Source organism: Sander vitreus, chromosome 20 (genome assembly GCF_031162955.1).
Source record: "Sander vitreus isolate 19-12246 chromosome 20, sanVit1, whole genome shotgun sequence".
NCBI lineage: Eukaryota > Metazoa > Chordata > Actinopteri > Perciformes > Percidae > Sander > Sander vitreus.
This window is the reverse complement of record NC_135874.1, coordinates 15,389,104-15,413,036: the sequence shown is the minus strand read 5'-3', so window position 1 is coordinate 15,413,036 and position 23,933 is coordinate 15,389,104. Positions and strand designations below refer to the sequence as shown.

General features: G+C 43.0%; 1 protein-coding gene across 2 annotated transcripts; it reads left to right on the top strand.

Annotated features, from left to right (window-relative positions):
- The first annotated feature begins 2,171 nt into the window (after positions 1-2,171).
- On the top strand, positions 2,172-23,887 carry tdrd9 (tudor domain containing 9). Of its 2 annotated transcripts, XM_078276839.1 has the most exons (31): positions 2,172-2,266; positions 2,522-2,602; positions 2,684-2,848; positions 3,707-3,810; positions 4,355-4,471; positions 4,677-4,761; positions 5,452-5,509; positions 5,619-5,723; positions 5,807-5,904; positions 6,010-6,141; positions 7,857-8,019; positions 8,768-8,831; positions 9,393-9,456; positions 13,017-13,061; positions 13,545-13,598; positions 14,002-14,118; positions 14,246-14,353; positions 14,516-14,616; positions 14,748-14,918; positions 15,500-15,611; positions 15,740-15,955; positions 17,147-17,236; positions 17,342-17,599; positions 19,540-19,707; positions 20,154-20,224; positions 20,319-20,428; positions 20,644-20,740; positions 20,824-20,962; positions 22,307-22,425; positions 23,308-23,380; positions 23,493-23,887. In XM_078276839.1, exons 1-31 carry the CDS (start codon positions 2,189-2,191, stop codon positions 23,589-23,591), a joined length of 3,462 nt encoding a protein of 1,153 aa, XP_078132965.1. In that variant the 5' UTR covers positions 2,172-2,188; the 3' UTR covers positions 23,592-23,887. The 2 variants fall into 2 exon arrangements, with proteins under 2 accessions (XP_078132965.1, XP_078132966.1); XM_078276840.1 differs by lacking the exon at positions 19,540-19,707.
- Positions 23,888-23,933: the final 46 nt, after the last annotated feature.

Below are 23,933 nucleotides of genomic sequence, written 5' to 3'. Positions count from 1 at the left end.
ATTTTGTTTTTGTAATGTGAGGGGAAAATGGGACAAAAAGGCTGGAATTGCTTAAAATTACTTTAATTTTTTTCAGCCCATCAAAGGTTCCTGATGAGGGCAGCCGGAAAAATGTGAACTCTGATGGAGGGTGGTTTCAAAAACCAGCAGGGAGTGAGTCTTAAACTTTGTGTTAGCTTTTTCTTATCACACACCATACTCCCTTACATTCTTAGATATACAGGAATCTGCTTGCTGCCCTAATCAGTTTAACCCTGTTTCTTGTGCATTCAATTCTGTGTCCTTAGGTACTCCTTCTCCTCCTCCACTTGCCAGCTACAAGTACCCCAGCTTGCCCATAACCAAAAACAGACAGGAGGTAAAATGTACCATCCGTACACCACAAACCACACACCCTGATGGTCTAAAAGTACTCTCTAATTCGCCTGTAGTACTTTCTCTTTTGGTCATGTTGGAGTTTTACTGAAATCCATTTACTGAAAGACCATTATGTCCTCAGGGCATTGGTGCACTTAAGCTTTTACTGTTTGCTCAAGATCAACTTGATGTCATTTATGTTGCAGAACATCAGTAAATTTTAAATCCACTGATCTAAATATTTCTATTGTCTAATAAAGAGTAGTGTGTAGATATTTTAGCAGCTCATGCAGTCATTTAAGCTGCACTTTCTTAGTACAGATTATAAAGTGTGGACAAATCATTTAGCACACCCATCTGCTGTACAATTTCATAAATTATTTTTAAATGTAGTTTATTTCAGTGATATGGTACTGTACAAATGTTAACTTTGTCTCTTTAAACTGTGCACGTGTGTGTGTGTGCGTGCGTGCGTGCGTGCGTGCGTGCGTGCGTGCGTGCGCCCGCTTCCAGCTGATTTCCCTCATAGAAAACAACTCTGTAGTGATCATTCGAGGAGCCACAGGCAGTGGCAAGACGACCCAGGTGCCACAGTACATTCTGGATCACTACAATGAGAAAAATGCATCATGCAACATTGTGGTCACCCAACCACGCAAAATTGGTGCCAGCAGTATTGCCCGATGGGTTGCCACACAGCGGAAGTGTACCCTGGGTAGTCTGGTGGGATATCAGGTTAGTGCAACATTTAATCTGTCTACCCTCCTACCAAATTTTAGATTTTTTAACAAAAGAGGGGAAACAAAAAGTAACACCTGCACAAAAAGCACTCATTGCGCCTCTCTCACAACTAAACAGTGTTTGCATGCTTGTGTTGACAAGCTCTTGTGTTTATATTGTTGCCAGGATGTGTGGCTGTGTTGTACGGAGTTCCGAAACAGCATGTCTAATAATAACTGTTGTCTCTTCTGCTTGGTGTAAACCTCTGGAGTTAAGGATGATGTCACTGACAGTGGGAGCAATGATAAACAGTGTTAGAAATTGATATAACGCTGAAAATTATGTTCTTAATTTGCGTAGCTCAAAGGTACTTTTTGATTTTTGTCTATCGTTCTTCTGAAAATATCTCTATTTGCTGTAAGAAGAGAGCTCTTTCCTTGTTCCCTTTCCTATTTTTTATGTCTGTGAAAGTCGTGCAGTCAGTAAATGGAAAATTCCTTTGTGCTCAGAGTTGAGTCTGCGAACCGAAAAGTATTTCCCTGAGGTCAGACACCAGAAAGCAATGGATTTTATTACAGTTCACTGGTATTTTCACCAAGACTAACCAGAAATAGTCATGTTGGCATTGCAGATATTAGTTTATAAGACACTGGAAAAAGTAGAGACCTAAGGCTACTGTAGAGGAAGCGTACTGTGGCCTCTCCTGTTCAACTTTCTAAGGAAGTAGAATATAAACGTATTACCAAGAAATAGCAGGAAGGTATGACTATTTTTTTTATTAGAAAATAAATAACAAAATAATTACTAATATAGTAGTGTGCTCTGTAACTCAATGTGCAATGCTGCAGTGCATTAACATTAACAAGACACCAAAAGATGATGGTATGGAACTGCACTGAGCTGATGTTTTTAGATTGTGATCCTCTTGTTGAGTAAAACAACAAGAAACAACAAGCAGGTGTGTTTCGTCTGACGTTACCAGTGAGAATGCCAAAAATAGATATAGTCATTTTCAGTACTGTGTGTGGCAGATTTATGAATACAACTTTGCATATTTGTTTTTCAGGTTGGACTGGAGAAGATGGCTACTGAGCACACCCGGCTCATCTACATGACTACAGGAGTGTTGCTGCAAAAACTGGTTTCCGCCAAGTGCCTCACAGAGTACTCCCACATTTTCATAGATGAGGTGAATAAACTTGAGGCAGATCATTTGCTCTGTTAGCTGGGCCCTAAAAATGTTTTTTTAAATTGTCTTCTATTTTGTTGTATTGTAATTTTTTGTTAATAGTTAAAATGCAGTTGCCTTGTGTTACACCTTTTTAATTCAAGTTTATAATTTTTAGTTGTATTAAATGTTCAATTTAAATTTGTTTCATGTTTCATTTAGTTCTATTGTCCAATGAGTGATTCTTGCCATTTAACTACTCTGCCTTTGCCCAAGGTTCATGAGCGCACTGAAGAGATGGACTTTCTCCTGCTGGTTTTAAGAAAACTTCTCCATTCCAACTCTTGTTATGTCAAGGTATTTGAAAGATCAAGTAAAATCTTGTGTCCTCCTTTTGCATCAGTTGAACTCTCAGTCATAGGACCTGTGTTTTTTCAGATCATTCTTATGTCAGCCACCATTAACTGCAGACAGTTTGCTGAGTACTTTGGCACGCCAATTCGTGGCAAAATGAACCCGGCCTACGTGTTTGAAGTGGAGGGGGCACCCTATGCCATTGAGGAGTTTTATCTGGATGACCTTCAAAAACTGTTTCCATACAGGGTAAGACCACGGTAAATGTTTGCTGATGCTACTGTTCTCTAGCCTGACATCCTCATACTCAGATTCTAGTCAGAATGTGAGTCTGAAACCTCTCCATTGTGCTGTGATTATGGGGCGTGTTTCAACCGAACAGGGAAAGAAAATTCCTCTGCACTCATTGGATAGACCTACAACCAATCAGAGCAACGGAACTCAACTCAACTGTCAACAGAAGAGACAGTGTTTCGTCTCCATAGCAACCACTCTTTGCACAATGCACTTCCGTCCTAACTCTCGACTTTTAGACTTTTTTGAAGCTGGATATATCATTTGTTTGATCTAAATATGAATGTGGAGACCGTTAGTGATCGTGACATGCTTGCTACAGTTGCATTTCTAGAAATGAATTGGCAAATTTCTCTGATTCACGGCTTTGTTCTAACGCCGCTGGGCGCTCCCTTTCTCCCTCTCTTCAGTCACTCTCTAGCTTGCTCTAGCACGTTAACCCCATATAACGTTAACGTGCTTTCGGGCCGTTGTTGAGGCTCCGCTCCGTCTAAAAGTCTGCCATTTTGTAAAGCTGTTTGTAACGTAGAAATAAAATGGATTATTGATAATTTAATTTCTATAGTTTTTAGCTGACTTTACCAGCTGACTTCTCTATTGGCCGTTGAAACAGGTGAAGTCTCTTACGTTCTAAAACCAACCTCTATGACTTGAACAGCTGTCCATCATCGTATAAAGCCCACCCTCACAATTTGATTGGTCTGAACAGCTCTTGTTGTGGGCAGGGCTAAGTTCGGCTGGCATCCAGGCTAACTGTTCTCTGTACTAAAACCAAATGGTTATTAAGGTATGAATTGTGTGTCTCTTTATCAGGTTGAGTCTCCTTCTTCAGGTGACCCTCACATTTCAGTGGAGATATACAATCTTGCCATCAGTCTCATCCAGAGCTTTGATGAAATGGAGGGCAAAGATTCCAGGTGAGGCTTCTGTATTTTAGCACACTTGACTTAAAGGTGCAGTAAGCAATGCTGTGATTAGATTGTTGATATTTGAACTGACCTCCCAAACAGTACAACCCCCAAACAGCGAACATTATTGCTCACTTGTCCATAACGGCGAAAGCCTTCATCTGTTTTCATTCCTTTGAAATCACGGAGGTTTCTGCAGCGTTAAAAAGCCTCGCCAATTTTAACAAGGCTCTTCCTCCTTTCCCGGTCATACAACTTCTTTTTAATTTTTATTCTTCCTTTTCCTCTTTTGACGTTTATCTACCAACTCTCCTTGTTGACTCCTACCCCCTCGCCCCCATCACTTGCTTGCACGCGCCGCCTGTTGCTGATTGGCTTGAATAGTGTTTTGTGGCTCATGCGCACAGCGCACAAAGAAAATAGAGAGCTAGGTGTCCATGATGAGATATTCGCTGAATTTGACAAAAAGTGTATTGGATTAACATTGCTTGCTATACCTTTAACAACGGGCAGCCACAAAAAGTAATGATCACGTGTGTTTGTGTTTGAGCAGCAAAGCAGAGAGAAAAGATGGTATGACTGCAGAGCGGGGCAGTGTGCTGGTTTTCCTTCCTGGTATACACGAGATAAGCTACATGCAGGAGGCCTTGGCCAAGCTGGTCCACAAAAGGTGGGCTTTTGAGTTTATCTCTTTGTTGAATCTTTCTGTAGCTAAGACCTATTGTCTTTTTTGTCTGTTTTGCTGGCTTCCTTAGGAGAAGTCAGTTTTGTGTATCAGTAATAAGAATCAGTATCAGAATTGACTTCTTTAAAATGTATAGTGCTTGTTAACCTGTGTTACGTTTTACCTTTACGATGAAAGTGCTGCTGTTCAGATTGCAGGTTTACCCTCTCCACTCCACTGTGACTCTGGAGGAGCAGAACTGTGTGTTTCTGTTCCCTGTGCCAGGATACAGAAAGGTTTAAAGTTAACAAAAAATATAGACTGTGTCTCATTCCACATACTTCCGTCAGTACACTGCTAATGTGCACTAACCACTTACTGCCGTAGTGCCCACTTTCGATGGTTAGTATTGTCCCAAAAGGAACACTTATGTTAAAACACTTAACGGAAATGACGAGCGGTCGGCTCGGCTCACCACCTCTCAAAATCTGACAAACATCTTTTAAACTGACCTTTGTTGATCAAAAAAACAGACAGATTCAGCAACTGTATGGCCTATTTCTCGTTTAAAGCGTTTTCAGAAACACGTTTCAGTGAACTACTTTTGTATAAAATACGAGATCGTATTCTGAACGAGCTGCCATTATGCTCGGTTGTGAAATCCGGGAGAAGCCAGACCCACGTGACATGTTCGTCCAATCAGCTGCCGGTCGACGTCCCTGGTCCCTCCCCTTTCCGCTTTGTAGTCAAGGTGGCGCCCGTTTAGTGCACATAGTGTCCATCGTTCCACACTGAACTTTTTGACCGTTTTTAGGGGGTCATCCGGGTACTTTCAGTGCACTGACTTTTTGCGTTATCTACACTATATACTTAAAACTAAGTGTTTTAAGGGTGCAAGTAGGCGGTTAGAGACACAGCCATATAAAATATATCTTATGTCTCATGTGTTCTTACCTGCTGTACTGATGATCACCTCATCATAACAGGTTATCCTTTCCACCAACATTGCTGAGAGTTCGGTGACTGTTCCAGATGTCAAATATGGTGAGTTTGTTTTCCCTCAGCCTTGTTTTATCTATTAACTTAATGTGTGTTTTGTAATGAAGTATTATAAAATCTTAATTTGGTATTTGTGCATTTTTTGTCATTACAGTGATTGATTTTTGCCTGGCCCGTCACATGGTCTGTGATAAAGACACCAATTATCAGTCTCTGCGTCTCACCTGGGCATCCAAAACCAACTGCAACCAGCGTCGAGGTACTATACTTACAATACAGAAGTTTACCTCTGAAGTGTCTGCTCACTTCTGTACTTTTACACATATTTCCTCTCTCTGTCAGGTAGGGCAGGTCGAGTCTCTAAGGGCTACTGTTACCGTCTTATTACCAAAGACTTCTGGAGGAATGAAATCCCAGACTACATGATCCCTGAGATGCTGGTAAGAGAATGTGCACATGACCAGAGATTGTTCTTTCTTTTTTTAACATTGCTTTGACTCGAATTAAATAATCAACCTATGCCATACTATTTGCCTTCCTTTCAGCTTGCCCCGTTGGCCAACATCATGCTGAAGGTGAAGCTGCTGGACATGGGAGATCCCCGCTCCATCCTTTCCACAGCCCTCTCACCCCCTGACCTTGGTGACATAGTAAGGACAGTGCTCCAACTCAAAGAGGTAAATAAGTGCAGATTGATGAATCATCTCTATGAGAACCATTCATGTTGAATCAAGTACTTATGAATGTGTGGCTGTAATGATGTATTTGGGCAGGCATCTGACCACACAGCTCTGTCAGACCAGGAGTTCTCAGACAGAAACTTTGCATCAGCCAGTATTTGTAAAAGTCTGTTAGGTGAGGGTAATGAAGGGCAGTGTCATTATATATTTGTGTGGGGAAGGGAAAGTGGAAGAAGTGTATGATAACTGGTTTCTTTCTGTCACTAACAAAATATACTTTTTATTTTATACCATTTTTTTTAACTACATTACAAAACACAGCATCAAACAGAATAAAAAAGACAGTAAACATAGCACCACAATGAGTGAAACTAGGGAATGTGAATACATTTAACAGACTACAAGACCAGACAAATACATAGATACAAGTTGTTTTCATAACAGAAGTTACTATTTTTAAGAGGTGATTTTAAAAGATGTATGAATCTGAATATAGCCTGATATTCTCAGACAAAGAGTTTCATTGATGAGGAGCCTCATAAGCAAATGCCCAGCCAGCTTTAGTCCAGGGGATTTAAAAACAGCTGGACGATCTTTGTCTGAGGATCTCAGGCTAGCCTCTGGCTCATAGGCAAGCAGCAATTCAGCAATGTACAACCATAAAATGTGATAAATATTGTCATGAACCAGCTCACAGTTCTGACAAAATAAGGGAGACCACACATAATTAAGGATTACATTAAAACCAATTTATTTAACCCAAATAAATAATACTTAATAAATATAGTATTAAACATACTGTTTATCATTTATCAGTAGTGTAGTGAGTGCATGGCTGTAAGTGAGTGTGTGAAAAACAAAGCAAACAGAACTCAAAGGACAACCTAAAACAAACCCTGTCTGGCTGTAAGGATGGAGAGAGCCAGAAGTACATCTCCAACCCTCTTAAATAGTAGTAACCAGGAGTCAATAAGGAGGAATGGATACAGGTGTGCCACACCTCTGCCACTCGGACTTCTTCCCAAATATATGACGTGGAAAAATACCATGGAGCCACCCACAGAGTGGGAGGGGTCATCACAATATGAAGAATGCACCGATCAAACTTTTTCAGTCCCGATACCTATACAATACCTGGGCTTTGGGTCGTCCAATGCCAAGTACCAATCGAGTGTTTAATAATAAGCTGTCTGCTCACTGTGTGGAAGTGATTGGGATCATTCTTTTATGTGTAAGGAAACATCATTATGAGGTGCAATTGAATGCACCATGAGTTTAGAGGGGCACTTGAACGCACACTGGTGACTTCAGGAAAGCAGAAGGATTTTCCAGTTCTGTTGTTTCTCCGTCATCTCCGACTCCAGCAGCAGCCGTGGTGTCTGGAAAAGACAGCTGCAGGCTACCAGTAAGCTAATATTACTGTGTCTTTAGCTTCATGCTACCTGCCGGTAAGCTACGCTGTGTCATCAGTGTGTTGTACTCTCTGTATTCTCTCAGTATTGGCCTGATATCCGATATCAGTATTGGATCTATGCATGTCTAATAAATATAAGTACATTTTCCAATGAATGAAATTAACAGTTCATCCATTTTTATTTTAAATCCTTAAATATTAAGTCAATCTGTTGTTCTGAGATAAAGGTTTTGGGAGTTAATTGGAGCTATAAATAAAACCTGTTGTCTTGACACTAGCTGGATGTTTCATTCTATAGATGGGCGCACTATCTGCGAAAAGTGATGGCAGGGGTCACAATGAGGATGGTGAAATAACTTTCCTGGGCCGAGTTCTGGCCCACTTGCCTGTGGACCTGTGCCTGGGGAAGATGATTGTCCTGGGCCACGTCTTTGGCTGCCTGGAGGAATGCCTTATTATAGGTCAGTCTGTCATTATGCTACTGGAATGGACCTCAGTTACTGCATATGCACATGTTTACAGTTGTAGAAACATACAACAAATCTGTCACGACTGCACTCTTGAAACAACAACATAACATAAATAATGTGTAGGGTTGGGTATCGTTTGGGTGTTTTCTGATACCGGTACTAAAAAGATACTTTTAAAACGGTGCCGGTGCCTAAACCGATACTTTGAATAAAAGAAAGAAAGAAGAGCACAAAATGACAGTCGGCGACATTAAAGAACGGCTTGTTAATTACTAAGGCCATATGGTCAAAATGTAATGATTTATTAAAAATGTAATAACTTATTTAACCAGAAAATTGCTGTTAAAAACAACCACTCGATGGGAAAAAGGGTATTTTACAATAACTTTTGTAACTTTCACCAATTTCAAGTGAACTGAAAGTCTGTGTTGTTTTCTATGCGTGTCTGAAGCAGAAAAATCCGGAAATGTTGGGGATTCATTAGCAGTAAGGTAACGCGAGCATTGTGCATTGTTACTTAGCAAAAGCATTCTTTGACAAAAGCTTTCCAATCTGTTAAAAGGAATGTTTTACAATCCACCCGCCACTGTGGCTCGTATACAAGGCAAAGTCACCCGCCACTTTGAAAAAGTACCCGCCATTGGCTGGTGGGCTAATTTCCCACCCTGTACCAAACCATAGTAATGTGTTTTTTTTGTGGGCAGTTTGCACAAACAGTAACGACTTTGCTTGTCCTCAGCTGCCTCGCACTCTCTGAAGAGTTTCTTTGCCATACCATCCATGCAGCAGCTTGCTGGCCACAGGTGAGTCACAGCCAACAGCTGCACTGATTCACAGGCTGCCTGGCTGTGTAGATCATTTTTGTGTCCCACCAAAGTGGCATAAGATATTTGAGGCATTATATTGTCATGTTACTAAGTCCATGGAGTCCAGACATACCTATTGACTATGGACTCACTTTTACAGCATAAGAGCCATCACAGTGTTTGGTGGCTAATGAGATGCTTGCAGTAGAACAGATGTGAACAGTTCAAACACGATGCCATCTCTGTGGACATACAAAACACTGAAAAGTAAAAAAGAACAGTGTTTGGTCATTAAAGAGTCTCTTTAAAGTCTCTGTCATAGCATATTCAGCAATCCATGCGCTGTTCCCCTTAAATCTGATTTTCCTAATTAGATATTTGTATGTTTTGGCAAATCAGAGCACAAATAGTTTTTCTGGCATTGCACATGTAGATGCCTACATGTTTGCCTCAAGGTTCCTAATCTTTTCATCAGAACACTTGCAGGACAGAAACAGATATTGGTTCTGTGTATTGTATGTTTTTTCTTTATGCACTGAATACAATTTGTTATTCCAGGAGCAAGTTGGCCTTTGCCCGTGGCACACCAAGTGATTCCATGGCTTTCGTCAATGCCTTCAAGGTATTGTGTTTGTTAGCAAGTCAGCAGCAAGTTGTGGTATATTGCTACACTTTTTAATGTGCTTAATGTTCTGGTTTTATTGTATTGTCTTTGAGTACCATGCTATATAAATACATCCATCCATCCATCTTCATCCGCTTATCCGGGGTCGGGTCGCGGGGGTAGCAGCTCCAGCAGGGGACCCCAAACTTCCCTTTCCCGGGCCACATTAACCAGCTCCGACTGGGGGATCCCGAGGTGTTCCCAGGCCAGGTTAGAGATATAATCCCTCCACCTAGTCCTGGGTCTCCCCCGAGGCCTCCTCCCAGCTGGACGTGCCTGGAACACCTCCCTAGGGAGGCGCCCAGGGGGCATCCTTACCAGATGCCCGAACCACCTCAACTGGCTCCTTTCGACGCAAAGGAGCAGCGGCTCTACTCCGAGCTCCTCACGAATAACTGAGCTTCTCACCCTATCTCTAAGGGAGACACCAGCTACCCTCCTGAGGAAACCCATTTCGGCCGCTTGTACCCTGGATCTTGTTCTTTCGGTCATGACCCAGCCTTCATGACCATAGGTGAGGGTAGGAACAAAAACTGACCGGTAGATTGAGAGCTTTGCCTTCTGGCTCAGCTCTCTTTTCGTCACAACGGTGCGATAAATTGAATGTAATACCGCACCTGCTGTGCCGATTCTCCAACCAATCTCCCGCTCCATTGTCCCCTCACTCGCGAACAAGACCCCAAGGTACTTGAACTCCTTCACTTGGGGGTAAGGACTCATTCCCTACCTGGAGAAGGCACTCCATCGGTTTCCTGCTGAGAACCATGGCCTCCGATTTAGAGGTGCTGATCCTCATCCCAGCCTCTTCACACTCGGCTGCGAACCGATCCAGTGAGTGCTGAAGGTCACAGGCCGATGATGCCATCAGGACCACATCATCTGCAAAAAGCAGCGATGAGATCCCCAGCCCACCGAACTGCAACCCCTCTCCACCCCGACTACGCCTCGATATCCTGTCCATAAATACTACAAACAGGATTGGTGACAAAGCGCAGCTCTGGCGGAGGCCAACTCTCACCTGAAACGAGTCCGACTTACTGCCGAGAACCCGGACACAGCTCTCGCTTTGGTCGTACAGAGATTGGAAGGCCCTGAGAAGGGACCCCTCACCCCGTACTCCCGCAGCACCTCCCACAGTATCTCCCGGGGCACCCGGTCATACGCCTTCTCCAGATCCACAAAACACATGTAGACTGGTTGGGCATACTCCCAGGCTCCCTCCAGGATCCTTGCGAGAGTAAAGATCTGGTCCGTTGTTCCACGACCAGGACGGAATCCGCATTGTTCCTCTTCAACCTGAGATTCGACTATCGACCGAACCCTCCTTTCCAGCACCTTGGAGTAGACTTTACCGGGAGGCTGAGAAGTGTGATACCCCTGTAATTGGCACACCCTCTGGTCCCCCCTTTTTTAAAAAGGGGAACCACCACCCCGGTTTGCCACTCCTTAGGCACCGTCCCAGACTTCCACGCAATGTTGAAGAGGCGTGTCAACCAAGACAACCCCCTCCACACCCAGAGCTTTAAGCATTTCTGGACGGATCTCATCAATTCCTGGGGCTTTGCCACTGTGGAGTTGTTTAACTACCTCAGCAACCTCCACCAGGGAAATTGATGCCAATCCCCCCTCATCCTCCAGCTCTGCCTCTACCATAGAGGGCGTATTAGTCGGATTTAGGAGTTCCTCAAAGTGCTCCTTCCACCGTCCTATTACCTCCTCAGTTGAGGTCAACAGCGTCCCATCCTTACTGTACACAGCTTGGATGGTTCCCCGCTTCCCCCTCCTGAGGTGGCGAACGGTTTTCCAGAAGTACCTTGGTGCCGACCGAAAGTCCTTCTCCATGTCTTCTCCGAACTTCTCCCACACACGCTGCTTTGCCTCTTTCACGGCAGAGGCTGCAGCCCTTCGGGCCCTTCGGTACCTTGCAACTGCCTCCGGAGTCGTCTGGGATAAAATATCCCGGAAATACTCCTCCTTCAGTCAGACGGCTTCCCTGACCACCGGTGTCCACCACGGTGTTCGTGGGTTACCGCCCCTTGAGGCACCTAAGACCCTAAGACCACAGCTCCTCACCGCAGCTTCAGCAATGGAAACTTTGAACATTGTCCACTCGGGTTCAATGCCCCCAGCCTCCACAGGGATGCACGAAAAGCTCCGCCGGAGGTGTGAGTTGAAAGTCTGTCGGACAGGGGCCTCCTCCAGACGTTCCCAATTTACCCGCACTACCCGTTTGGGCTTACCAGGTCTGTCCAGAGTCTTCCCCCACCCCCTGACCCAACCCACCACCAGATGGTGATCGGTTGACAGCTCCGCCCCTCTCTTCACCCGAGTGTCCAAAACATATGGCCTCAGATCAGATGAAACGATTATAAAATCGATCATTGACCTTTGGCCTAGGGTGCTCTGGTACCAAGTACACTTATGAGCATCCCTATGTTCGAACATGGTGTTCGTTATAGACAATCCATGACTAGCACAGAAGTCCAACAACAAACAACCACTCTGGTTTAGATCAGGGAGGCCGTTCCTCCCAATCACGCCTCTCCATGTGTCTCCATCATTACCCACGTGCGCGTTGAAGTCCCCCAGCAGAACTATGGAGTCCCCGACTGGAGCCCCATGCAGGACTCCACTCAAGGTCTCCAAGAAGGCCGAATACTCTGAACTCTTGTTTGGTGCATATGCACAAACAGTCAGAGTTTTCCCCCCTACAACCCGCAGGCGTAGGGAGGCGACCCTCTCGCCCACCGGGTTAAACTCCAACGTAGCGGCGCTCAGCCGGGGGCTTGTGAGTATCCCCACACCCGCCCGGCGCCTCACACCCTGGGCAACTCCGGAGAAGAAAAGAGTCCAACCCCTATCCAGGAGTATGGTTCCAGAACCAAGACTGTGCGTAGAGGTAAGCCTCACCAGATCTAACCGGTAGCGCTCCACCTCCCGCACAAGTTCCGGCTCCTTCCCCCACAGAGAGGTGACATTCCACGTCCCCAGAGCCAGCCTCTGCTGCCCGGGTCTGGTCCGTCGAGGCCCCTGACCTTCACTGCCACCCATGAGGCAGCGCACCCGACCCCAGCGGTTCCTCCCACAGGTGGTGGGCCCATGGGATGGAGAGATGTCCGCCACGTAGCGCTTTCGGGCTGTGCCCGGCCGGGCTCCATGGCAAACCCGGCCACCAGACAGACGCTCGCTGACGAGCCCTCCATCTGGGCCTGGCTCCAGACGGGGGCCCCGGGCTTCCTCCGGGCAGGGTCACTTCATCCCTTCCTCGATTTTTCATAGGATTTTTGAACCATTCTTTGTCTGGCCCCTCACCTGAGACCACTTTGCCTTGGGAGACCCTACCAGGAGCACAAAGCTCCAGACAACACAGCCCTCAGGTTCATAGGGACACACAAACCTCTCCAACACGATAAGGTGATGGTTCCCGGAGAAGTATATAAATACAATTTTTTGTTATTATTATTTAATGGTTTTACGTATTTGCCTGATGGCTGTTCCCTATTGTCTCTTACTGTCAGGCCTGGCACTCATCCAAAAAGAAAGGACAGCTGAGACACCCAAAGGTGAATAAAACGACAACCAAACATGAGCTCCCTGAAACAACATAAATGCATATAAAAAAAAAGATATATATATATTTTATCTATATTATTATTATCTATATTTTTGATCATACATATTGATGTTGAAAATAAGAATAGTCTGCTACTGTTGTTGAACAGAGCAACCGCTTGACACTCAGTCATCTTAAATTAGTTTGAAAATTGGCAATAACGTATACATAATTGCTCTGTCCTATTGGTAATGAATTCACATAGCACCTTATGAATGACATTTAGCGCACTATAGCTTACAGAGCAGTTGCCCAGGGGAAATAGATTAGGTGAGTGGTGTCCCCATTAAGATAGCTTATTCAGTTTCACCTCAGTTGGAGAAAAGCCTCTCTGCCTTTGTTAACATTTAAACTATTCACTAAATGTGTTTTATAATGATTTATTCATTAAGAATCTTAAATTGTCTTTCCCTTTGCTGCTTTCTTCTCTTAGGATGAGTTGGACTGGGGAAAAGAGAACTTCATTCAGATCAAGAGGATCAGGGAGGTACAGAGATTAAGCAGATAGCTGGGTCACAGGAGTTCATCAAGCCACATTACAGGATGTCATTGTCATCACCCATCCTAGTTGAACTGCAAACAACAGGCATTAATCATGTTTGTAGTCATGTGTTATCAAGAAAGAATCTTGCTTCTGTTGAGTCGCTGTTTCAGAGGCTTTACTAAAGTTGGTACAGTCAGACTCTAAATATGTAATCGGTATAATGCTGTCAGTTTAAACTTGGTCATTAAGTTCCATGACAGATTTTAGCTTGTTAATGATTTTCGCCTTTTGGTGCACAGTTGACCGTCAAAAATGTCAACTTCCAGTCTTAATGAGCTAATATTTTGAAATTGAGCTATCAAATATTGTGTCTCAGACCTCTTTTCAACTTCAACTCACTGTCTAGGTTGCAGAACTGTATGAGGACCTGAAGAAGCGAGTGTCCCAGTTCAACATGCGTGTGCCGGAGAGCGCTCAGCCCTCGGATTACACCAGCGCGCACAGGCAGAAGTTCATCCTTCAGGTTAGAGACAGTGCATGCTATACAGTGTTCACTTCAGATCCCATAATCACTCTGAATAAATATTCAACTACTGAATATACACACCTAAATGCCAGTTTGTTTTAGGTTGCACCTCTCTCTGTCTTAGGTGGTTATTGCTGGTGCTCACTACCCCAACTACTTTGTCCAGGGAGAAATAGATGAAGACTTAGCCTCCAGGGACTTGAGTGGCTTCAACCCCAGAACAACAGTGATGGTATGATACATTACTGTTCAAATCATGATATCATTTTTATTGACACTTTTCTGGTGTGTAATGACCATCAACACCCTTACAGGATTATTATGGCTACAGTCTTTTGCCTTATTACGTAAAAGGTAGGGATATTGTAAAATAACATCAGACCACATGTTTCAGGTGAGGAACCTCCCTCCATACCCTTTCCTGTATTACCAGCAGCTGCAGTCTCTGTTCCGCCTGTGTGGACAGGTCAAAGCCATTTCCTTTGAGAGCTCCAGGTAGTGAAAGCCACTGTAGCAAATCAAACAGCTTTTTTTTTTTTTTTTAAATCCGCTCTAACCATTTTTTTAAAGAACACTGAAATGCATATACTCATACTTGTCTGATTCTGTTTTTTGTTTTTTTTCAGAGCATATGTGGAGTTCTACAGGACTTCCCAAGACTCTGGGGTGCTGCCTGAGGTGTCTCTTGCCCTCCTCCTGGCACAGCAGAGTAATCCCATGGAGCTGTCTGTCTTCCCCATCGAACAAATAGAAATCTGTGCTGGGAGTAGAAACATAACTCACATGAAATATGCAAGGTACGGCTCTAATTAAACATTATGGAAACCTCTCCGTATGTGAGTAAGTGTAATCAGTTGCTACATGAATTAAAAAAAAAAAAATCTTACATTTGCTCAGTGAGCAATAAATGTCATGAGAGCACAACGGTTCAACTGTGTCTGAATTCTGGGTGCTGAAAAGTCCCATTCTTGACTGCCTTTTTGGAACCTGCACCACAGACTGCATTGGTCAGTGCCCCTGCGTTGAGCCTTAATATAATGTGACATCCTTGCACTCTGCATGACTCTTCGGCTATTACTTGGACTCAGAGAAGGGAGGTTTTAGGCAGAGGCAGCACCATGTTCTTACCTCTCTCTACTTGCAGCCTTTTCTCATAAACAGTGGTTGGAAAATCATTGCATCGATTGCTGTGATCTGTAGTAAACTCTGAATAAACTTTAATATTTGCAAGTTAATTTTGGTTTACGATACCTTATGAATAGTAGCAACTCTGTTAACTATGACCTCTGTTAATGATATGACAACCTCAAAACCAATAAATACAGTTAATAAAAACATAACATTAAAGTATATTTCTCTATGTGCTGTTGCTGTGCAGGGTGAATGTAGACTTCCAGAGCCAGTCTGTCTGCCCGGTGGGAGTGGTGAGCGGGAACATTGACCCAGACAAGCTACCCCCCAAACCCTTGTTTGTGGTCAACATCACAGAGGTCAGTCCTTTATCTAATCTGGTCGTACAGAGGTACATTTTCAAAAGAGAGCCATTTGTTAGGTTCTTGACTAAATGTCTGAATCTTGAATGGATGTATCCTCTCTTTAACTCTGATCTCTGCTTCAGGTGGTGGAGGTGGGTCATTTCTGGGGCTTCCAATCAGATGAAGCCAGCTTGAAGCAGCAGCGCCATCTGACAACAGAGATAAACACACGCACGCTGCAACCTGTCACTGTGTCGCTCTACCCCAACCTGCTGTGTCTTGCTCCTTACTCTGAGAGCAGTGATCAGAGCTTGTACTACCGTGCCAGGGTCCTGCACATACGTGGCAATACAGTGGAGGTGAATATCGCTCACACGCTGCAGCTCTCTGCTCAGGATATAGTGCACCCATTCAATTTTGTCATAACAATACTCCTTTACTCCCCTGTCTAATTTTCAATGTCTTTTTGCAACTGTCTCTTATATGATCATGCCACTGTAGAATAGACATTGTCAGAACATTATGGATTTCATACTCTACATTTGATTTTGTTTAGTGTTACTGATCAAGGAATGAAGTTAATAATTGATTATTTTATTTTTAAATGTGACTGAAAGAGGATGGGATAATGGACAACAACTTAGAGTTTAGGCAAGAGTGCAGAAAAAAACCACACAAAAATGGCCAAAAGGAAAAAATAAATAAATGTTGTGTGTATATATACACATGATCTAATAAGACATATTTAAAATAATAAGGCAAAACACATTTAGGCTGTTCATCTACATCTGACCACCTCATGTTTCATGTTCTAAGAAGGCAATTATCCTCCTCTAAACATGACTGGGCCTCTGACATGGAAGAATACTGGGAGAGAAGGTGACTTTCACAAGCATGTTTAAGGCTTAAGCATGGAATGACTCCAAAATAAAAACCTCAGTAGACAAAACATTTCATTAAAACTTGTGTGTGACAAATACTGTATATGTCAAAATCTAAGCTTTGTCTAGCTGCTTTGTCTGGGAAGCAAACTCTGAGTAGCAAACTCAGATTTATATGTATATTTTTAAAAATCAAGCATGGAAATTTACATAACAAAAACTGTTGCATTGATAATCGGTTTAGAATCGAATCGTTGGTCTCTGAATCGGAATCGAATCGTGAGGTACAAATCGATTCCCACCCCTACTAATTTCAGGGTTTTATATTGCCTTTTGACCACCACTGTGCTACGAAATACAGACTTTAAATGGCCTGCTTGGCTATAATCTTTCTAAGGTTATTTTGTTGGAGAACCCAGAATGTTGACATGGTAGTACAACTGATGAAGTAGCGGTGTTAACACTTAAATTCTATGAAAGTATTGCACAGGTTGCACCAAGTTCTATAGTTATTTAGGTTGATTTCTGGACTAAATCTGTCTAAAGCCATTGTGATCTAGTGTCGTCCTCTAAAAATAGAACGTAGGGAAATCATTCTTAACAGCAGTATGTGATAGTTGCTGATGTTACTTCATATACCAGAACGCAGGATATGTTGTTGTTCTGCAGGTGTTCTTCTTGGACTTTGGCAACTCGGCGGTTGTTGCCTGCAAAAGCCTCAGGGAGCTCCCTTCTGACCTCCTGTCTCACCAATTTCAGGTAGCAATATTTTTAAGTAGTCAGAAAATTAATGCACACTTATCTGTTCCACTGTCCAAACTGTGAACTAACAGTAACACACAAACACTATGCTCATGGTCTCAGGCTCAGGAGTTCCAAGTTATTGGAATATGTCCCTCAGCCCAGTCCATCATCCTGGGGAACCAGTGGAGCAGCCGAGCCCGCGACCGGTTCATCACACTGGTGAAGGGCTGTTCACTCATTGTGTCGCTGTTCTCCATCCTCCATGGTGTCATGCGTGTGCAGCTGCTCATCAACACAGAGACAACAAACGCCAGTGTGGCAGACATCTTGGTGGAAGAAGAACATGCTGTGAAGGTCGAAGAGAGCTTCGATTCCAAGGTGACGCACCAGGTTGTCCCACATTAAATAGATTAGGCAGTGTGCAATATAGAAATTGGGGCCCAAAGCTTCGAAAGCTTTGATCGTTGCCATGGTAATCGATGTACAAATCAGTGTTTAAATGCGTTGGTTTTTTTTTGTTATTCTTTTTTATATTATTATTATTATTAATAATAATAATAATAATAATAATAATAATCAGCTAGGAGGAGGCCTCGGGGAAAACCCAGGACTATGTGGAGAGATTATATCTCCACCCTGGCCTGGGAAGGCCTCGGGATCCCCCAGTCACAGCTGGTTAATGTGGCTCAGGAAAGGGAAGTTTCGGGTCCCCTGCTGGAGCTGCTGCCCCCGCGACCCGAACCCGGATAAGCGGATGGCGACTGATGGATGGATGGGTATTATTATTATATATGCATTACCCCAAGGATCTCGAATAGCCCATAAAATAAGGAATACTAATCCCTAGGGATGTAACGATGCGTCGTGAATCGGTTACAAATCGATTTAAATGTGTAAAGATTACAACCGGTTGAGATAAAAAATGAATCGCGATAACATTTTTAAACAGCCCAGGGCTAGCTAAAATTACACAGCTGGTAATGTTAGCCTGCCGTTAGCTAGTAACATTAGCTGGCTTAAACACGGTTAAAATGCTGACAGCAAAACAGTGTAAAGTGTGACTATATTTTACTGGAAAGGATTCCAGCACTGGCACGTCCCAACAGTCTGCAGCTAAAGACACAGAGGAGACTCGCTGCACTTTGAGACATCGTGGACACTGCCGGAGAAACAACACAGATGGGACTTGTGTTGCATTTGAGTACGGCTCCGTAAGCTTATGTTGCGTTCATTGTTGTAAAATACCCTTCTGCCATCTAGTGTTGCTTCTTTTTGTCGTTTTACAGCAAATTACTGTTAATACAAGTTGTTCTTATAAGCTACTGTTATTACATTTTAAATAAATCATAACCATACTTAACTATATGGCCTTAGCAATATTAGATAATAGTTTTTGTTATTTAAGATAAAATAGTATTTCAGTTGCACTTTTGATAAGAGGACACATCTGCTGTTTTGCACAGTTTATATAAATAAAGGAATATTTTCAGTCATTTCATTCTGTTGAAAAAAATCGTGATAAAGTCATATCATGAACATAAAATCGTGAATCGTGAGTGTAGTGTATCGTTACACATCAACATATAATTAGTTATTACACGGAGCGCAGTTCGTTGTGTGTGTGTGTAGTGGCGGGGGTGCATGTGTTAAGGCAAGGTGTGGCGCTGTTCCAGTTACTGAAGTCGATAGACAGATGGAAATACATGTCATGACCTGCCTAATTTTGCCTGGCCTGAGCTATCATCTAGTGACCAGCACATGAATGTTTCACCAAGTGAGGGCTAGCAACTCGGCTGCAACTATCATGCTAGATGTTGAAAGTTAAGCGTCTGGAATAATTTCAGAATTTGCGAAGATGACCCCCAAAAAGTCAAGAGCCAGATATGCCAAAGGAAACTAGTAAATCACAAATCTACAACGAATATGGCAAATCACTCAAACTGTAAGTAACAGCTTAGCCTTGATAAAGATTGTCAGGCCCTTTAAATAATATGTATACACTGCACTGCTCACACAGCACTGCTCACGCAATGACACCTACAAATGTTCCCCTTGCACTTGCAGTACTTATTTTCCCACTAGATGTTGTGTATGTGAGCAACATTGCTTTCGTCTCAATGAAAAAAAAATGCATTAATCAAGAAGTTTGTTGGGTTTTTTGGGCCCAAGCTAACTGTAAAGCACACCAAGAAACCTTGTTGTGCAGTTGATTTTTAAAGAAAAATATCTCAACCATGCTACCCCAGGTTCAGAAAGATCCATACAAATGCTGTGTGCCCTTCTCAGTCTAGATGTCTTGTTTTTGTGTGCTCTTGCAGCAAAACAATGAGGCACTGATGTCCCTGTACAAGGACATAGAAAGGGGTACATATGTCCCCAACGCTGCCAGCAGCTCCTGGAAAGATCGCAAGAAAGAGGACAAGCAGCTCATTGACAGCTTACTCGTCCAATTTTCTAAAAGCGGCCAGCCCCATTCCAAGACAAAGGCAAGATACACTGCAGCTTACAGAATATTTTCATTCCATTACATTTTTACTAAAAACTAAATAGATACGTTTTGCATAGCACTACACATAGAAACCGTAACAGTGATTAAAAACAAATAATTTAAATAATTTAACAATAAATTAAGAGAACGCCTTGAAATTAAAATAGGTTTTGTGGATGGATTTAAAATAGGACAGACTTTGAGTGTCTGAGATGCTGATATTTTGGTATTGGGTGGATGACGGCATCACCACTGCACTTCTGAACGTCTGTTGCTCTGTTTGTCCAGGAGATGGAGCCATTTTAGTTCACGTGTTGTGTTCATTCAGAGGCACACCCATTCTGTCTGACAAGAAGAACAATGACGACAGGGTGACTAACAATAACTGATGCATGAATATGTCATGTGATGTGTCTGACTGCAGTCTTCCTTCTATCACCACAGGTTCATCTGCATGGACCAAACAGTCCTTATAAGATAAGCTTCCTCAGCTTGAGCCACAACACCCTCTACAAGTAAGCAATTACGTACACAAAAAACTAATTAAACTTGGAAGTTGTGATACCCCCCTCCCTCCCCCCCCTTGCTTATATCTGTGTCCTCCTGCAGGACAGTGTGTATCGAGAGAAGCAGCATGAACTCCTTGGCCCTGAATGAAAACCCCCACCACAAACATCAGAGGATGATGGTGGCTGGGACTGTGTCAGTCAACTCCACAGGTACCAGATACAACATCTCCTCATAAATACAAGCTCATGGGCATGCATTTAAAGATTAAAGCCGAACTAATCAGTATTTGTATACGAACAATGGATCAAATGACTATATGTAATATGAGAGGGGTTGCTTGAAGGGGCTGTATTTTTTAAAGCTTGTTGTTCTTCTAAATGTCAAAATCAACTATTACAGCTTTAAATGCGTGGTTGTGTTGCAGGGACACGTATTCTACTGAGAGATACCTCCATCATGCCAGAAATCCCCGGTCTGCCTGCAATCGTAACCATGCTCTTCACCCCTATCATGGAGTTACGGTGAGTCAGACACTTATCACTGCACACCTTAAAGGCGGCCTAATCCAAATAGCCATGTTAATATTTTCTCCCCTTTTTTGTAGCACTAATGAAGAGAGGACCTGCTACACTGGTGCCCTCTGTGGCTTGGGCTGGAACAGTCAAACACAGGAGGGCATCCTACCTGAGCATGACATCGAACTCACCTTCGACGTCAAATTTGATGTTGAAGACATCACTGAGGTAACAGCTTTCACCAGAGAGACAGCTGTGTTGTGACTGACTGAAGTGATGAAGATTAGTTTTTTTTTTACCAGATTCTTTGTCATTCATTGGTTGAATCTTGGTGTTTGACGAGTGATTCGTACCGTGTTTTCTCAAGTGTTTACCTATTTTCAACTTTTTTTTCCACCTCATGCTTTTTGACAAAAAAAAAAACTTAGCTGGGTTGCAGCTAGGGCTGGATCCGAATATTTGTTCGATGGGTAGGTATTCGATTTAAAATTTTGGGATTCAAATATTATTATTATTATTTTTTTTTTTTTAAACGTGCATGCAGGCTGAAATTTACTGCGTTGTTTTGTCAGTATTAAGCCGCTAGCTGCTGGCTAATTTATGCAGCGCTTTGTCCTCCATTTCAGCCAAGAACTGAGAAATGTTTCAAGCAAGCAGTCTGAGGCGATTTGATAAAGGTGAAGATGGTATGGCCGTTCATAACGCTAATGCTCTAGTAAGGCGCCGGCTGGCTGAGCATTCATTCACAAACACTGCGTCGGTCGTCACTTGTCAGACAGTCCAGCAAAGACGCAGGTCTTTCCATTTATTTTGAATGCCTGCAGCAAAAAGTTAAAACCAATTCAACTTTTGGAGAAGAGCAACCCGACGTCACCCTGCGATGGAAAATCATGTAACCTGGAAAACTAAGGAAATCTGACTCGTCAGTCCATATCGCAGCGTGAGAGTCCCGTTAACGTTACAGTAAACGGGAAACATCACTGCCTCTATCGCTGAAACAAAAAAGTTTTAAACACTATGAAGGTAAAAAACGAAACACAAGCACTGAACTGCTGAGGAGATTGTGTAACAATAGGTGTCCTGCAACAACAAAGTGAAGTCTCTTCAACTCTTGCTTCATCTCTTTTCTTTCTCTTTTTCTTGAATATTCGCTGTTGATAAGTACCTAAGCTTTGAAGCACAAAACATTTTATTCGGTACAGCCCTAGATGCCGCATGACCTTTTCCCTGAAGAATACTAATAGTATATGGAGTTAGTGTGTTTCTCCAAAGTATTACAGAGATGGAGCAATGTTTTATCAATTGCTTTATGGAATTTACTCTGTTGAGGAACTATTTTCTCAGTATTGCAACAGCTAATAATACATATCTAAAATAAGACTGTAGTATACTAGCAGTAATAAACTCAAGATCATCTTGTACCTTGTGATATTGGTACCGGTTTGCTAATGATTGACAGCCCTGGGCCTTGTGTCTATCATATACTGTTATGTAATACTTTAATGCCAATATTACACGATGTAGCGTTCTCTTTTGTATATTACTGATTAGTTCTGTGTTTTCCTTTGTCAGATAAATGCTTTGCGAGTGGCTATAAACCGTCTGGTGTGTGAAGGGCCCAATGGCTCTATGCATCTGGGGCCCAACAGGATCAACCAGCTGCAGGAGGACTGCCGGGACCGCCTGATAAGGTCACTTACATACACCCACAAAAATCAGTAATACGTATAAGTTGGATCAGTCAGGGTATTACCCCGGTTAAGTTATTGCATTAAGTTATGCCGGGTTATGCCAGTTCTCCCCGTAGACATGAGCAGGGAAGACTAAGAGGGAGTAACTCTACCTCCGGTACAGTAGGTGGCGCTCTGCCAACGCACAACTGGCTTTTTCTTCCGGTTGACCCGTGTCAAAATAACACCTACCGGCCACTAAATTAGTAAAATGTAACAACTTAATGTTTCATTAACACACTATTGTCACAACATAGGAAAGCACAGTGCTCTCGCAACTGACAACTTGCTAGCTAACTTCTTTAGCTAACGCTAACCAGCGGGGGCTGCTCGGTCCCTCCACTTTTTTGCCGAGACACAGCGTTGACAGCCCCGGAGATGGACAATCTGTTTAGCCATCTCCCGGTGTATGCTGCTGCCTCGACCGGGAGTAATGGAAAACGGATGGACCGCAGGCTTTTTGCTGCCGATGGCCCGCGCAAAGCTGTTTTGTTGTAGTCGTTGCTAAGATACCATACAATTCACAGCGCTGACGGATTATTTCCGGTTCAAAAACCACTCTAGCGGAGTGAGGAGGGGCAGTTGGAGCATGCCCTTAACCCGACCATACTCTGGTTAAGGTGTATGCATGCAGGGATACCCAGGTTACTGAAGGAGTTCTCTAGGTCTGTTAACCAGGTTATGAGAACTCCGATTTTAACAGGGGCAAGGTGTTTACATGGCGTTTGAGAAACCGGGGTATTGCCTTAACCCGAATATAATCATTTTGTTAAACTGCATGTAAACGCACTGAATGTGAATGCGGTTATTGATCTTTGTTTGTGTTTATGTTATGTAATGCAGGCTCTTCACCAAGTCACCACCAAGGGAAGTTGTCACTCAAGTGTACTATGAGAAACCTGAGAAATGGAACCAGGTATGGCACTATGGTATTATTTCATACTTTTTATTTGATCATTAGCTCTGCCACATTCTGTTTTGTGAGCACATTTTAGCTATGTGTGTTTTGAAGTGTTTGTGTATTGAAGGTGGATCCTGCTCTGAAGATGGATATTGTCGAGCCTGGAGGAGGAAAGACCAGAGGTGTTCTCTTCCAGCTGCATCCTGTCACTCTCCTCAACAGCTAAAATATCACTGTACTCCTTGCATTTGTTTTGAAATGTAACTGATTGTAATGTTGTACTCATAAGCAGTGGCCTGGAATTTTTAATTTAATTATGTTCAGAGGAGTAGTTCAAAGGATTAAGTTCAAATGGGCTGTAGCTTTTAGCAGCACAGCAAAATCCTCGATCCTTATGTTGTTTGCACCTACCACTGGAGTAGTTATTCCCTGTTTAAAAAAGTGGCAGCTAAGAAGATATGTAAACGTTAATTGATGAGATCCTTTGTAGTGAGTGGGCCATTAAAAATAGTTTGCAACAGATGAGATGTGTCAGTCTTCATTCAAACATAATCTCATTGTGACCCAA

Coding starts and splice junctions, on each gene's coding strand:
- tdrd9 (XM_078276839.1), top strand. CDS start 2,189: ATGACTACAGGAGTGTTGCTGCAAAAACTGGTTTCCGCCAAGTGCCTC. Junction 19,708..20,153: donor AGCCCCATTCCAAGACAAAG/GCAAGATACACT, acceptor CTATCACCACAG/GTTCATCTGCATGGACCAAA. Junction 20,225..20,318: donor AGCCACAACACCCTCTACAA/GTAAGCAATTAC, acceptor GTCCTCCTGCAG/GACAGTGTGTATCGAGAGAA.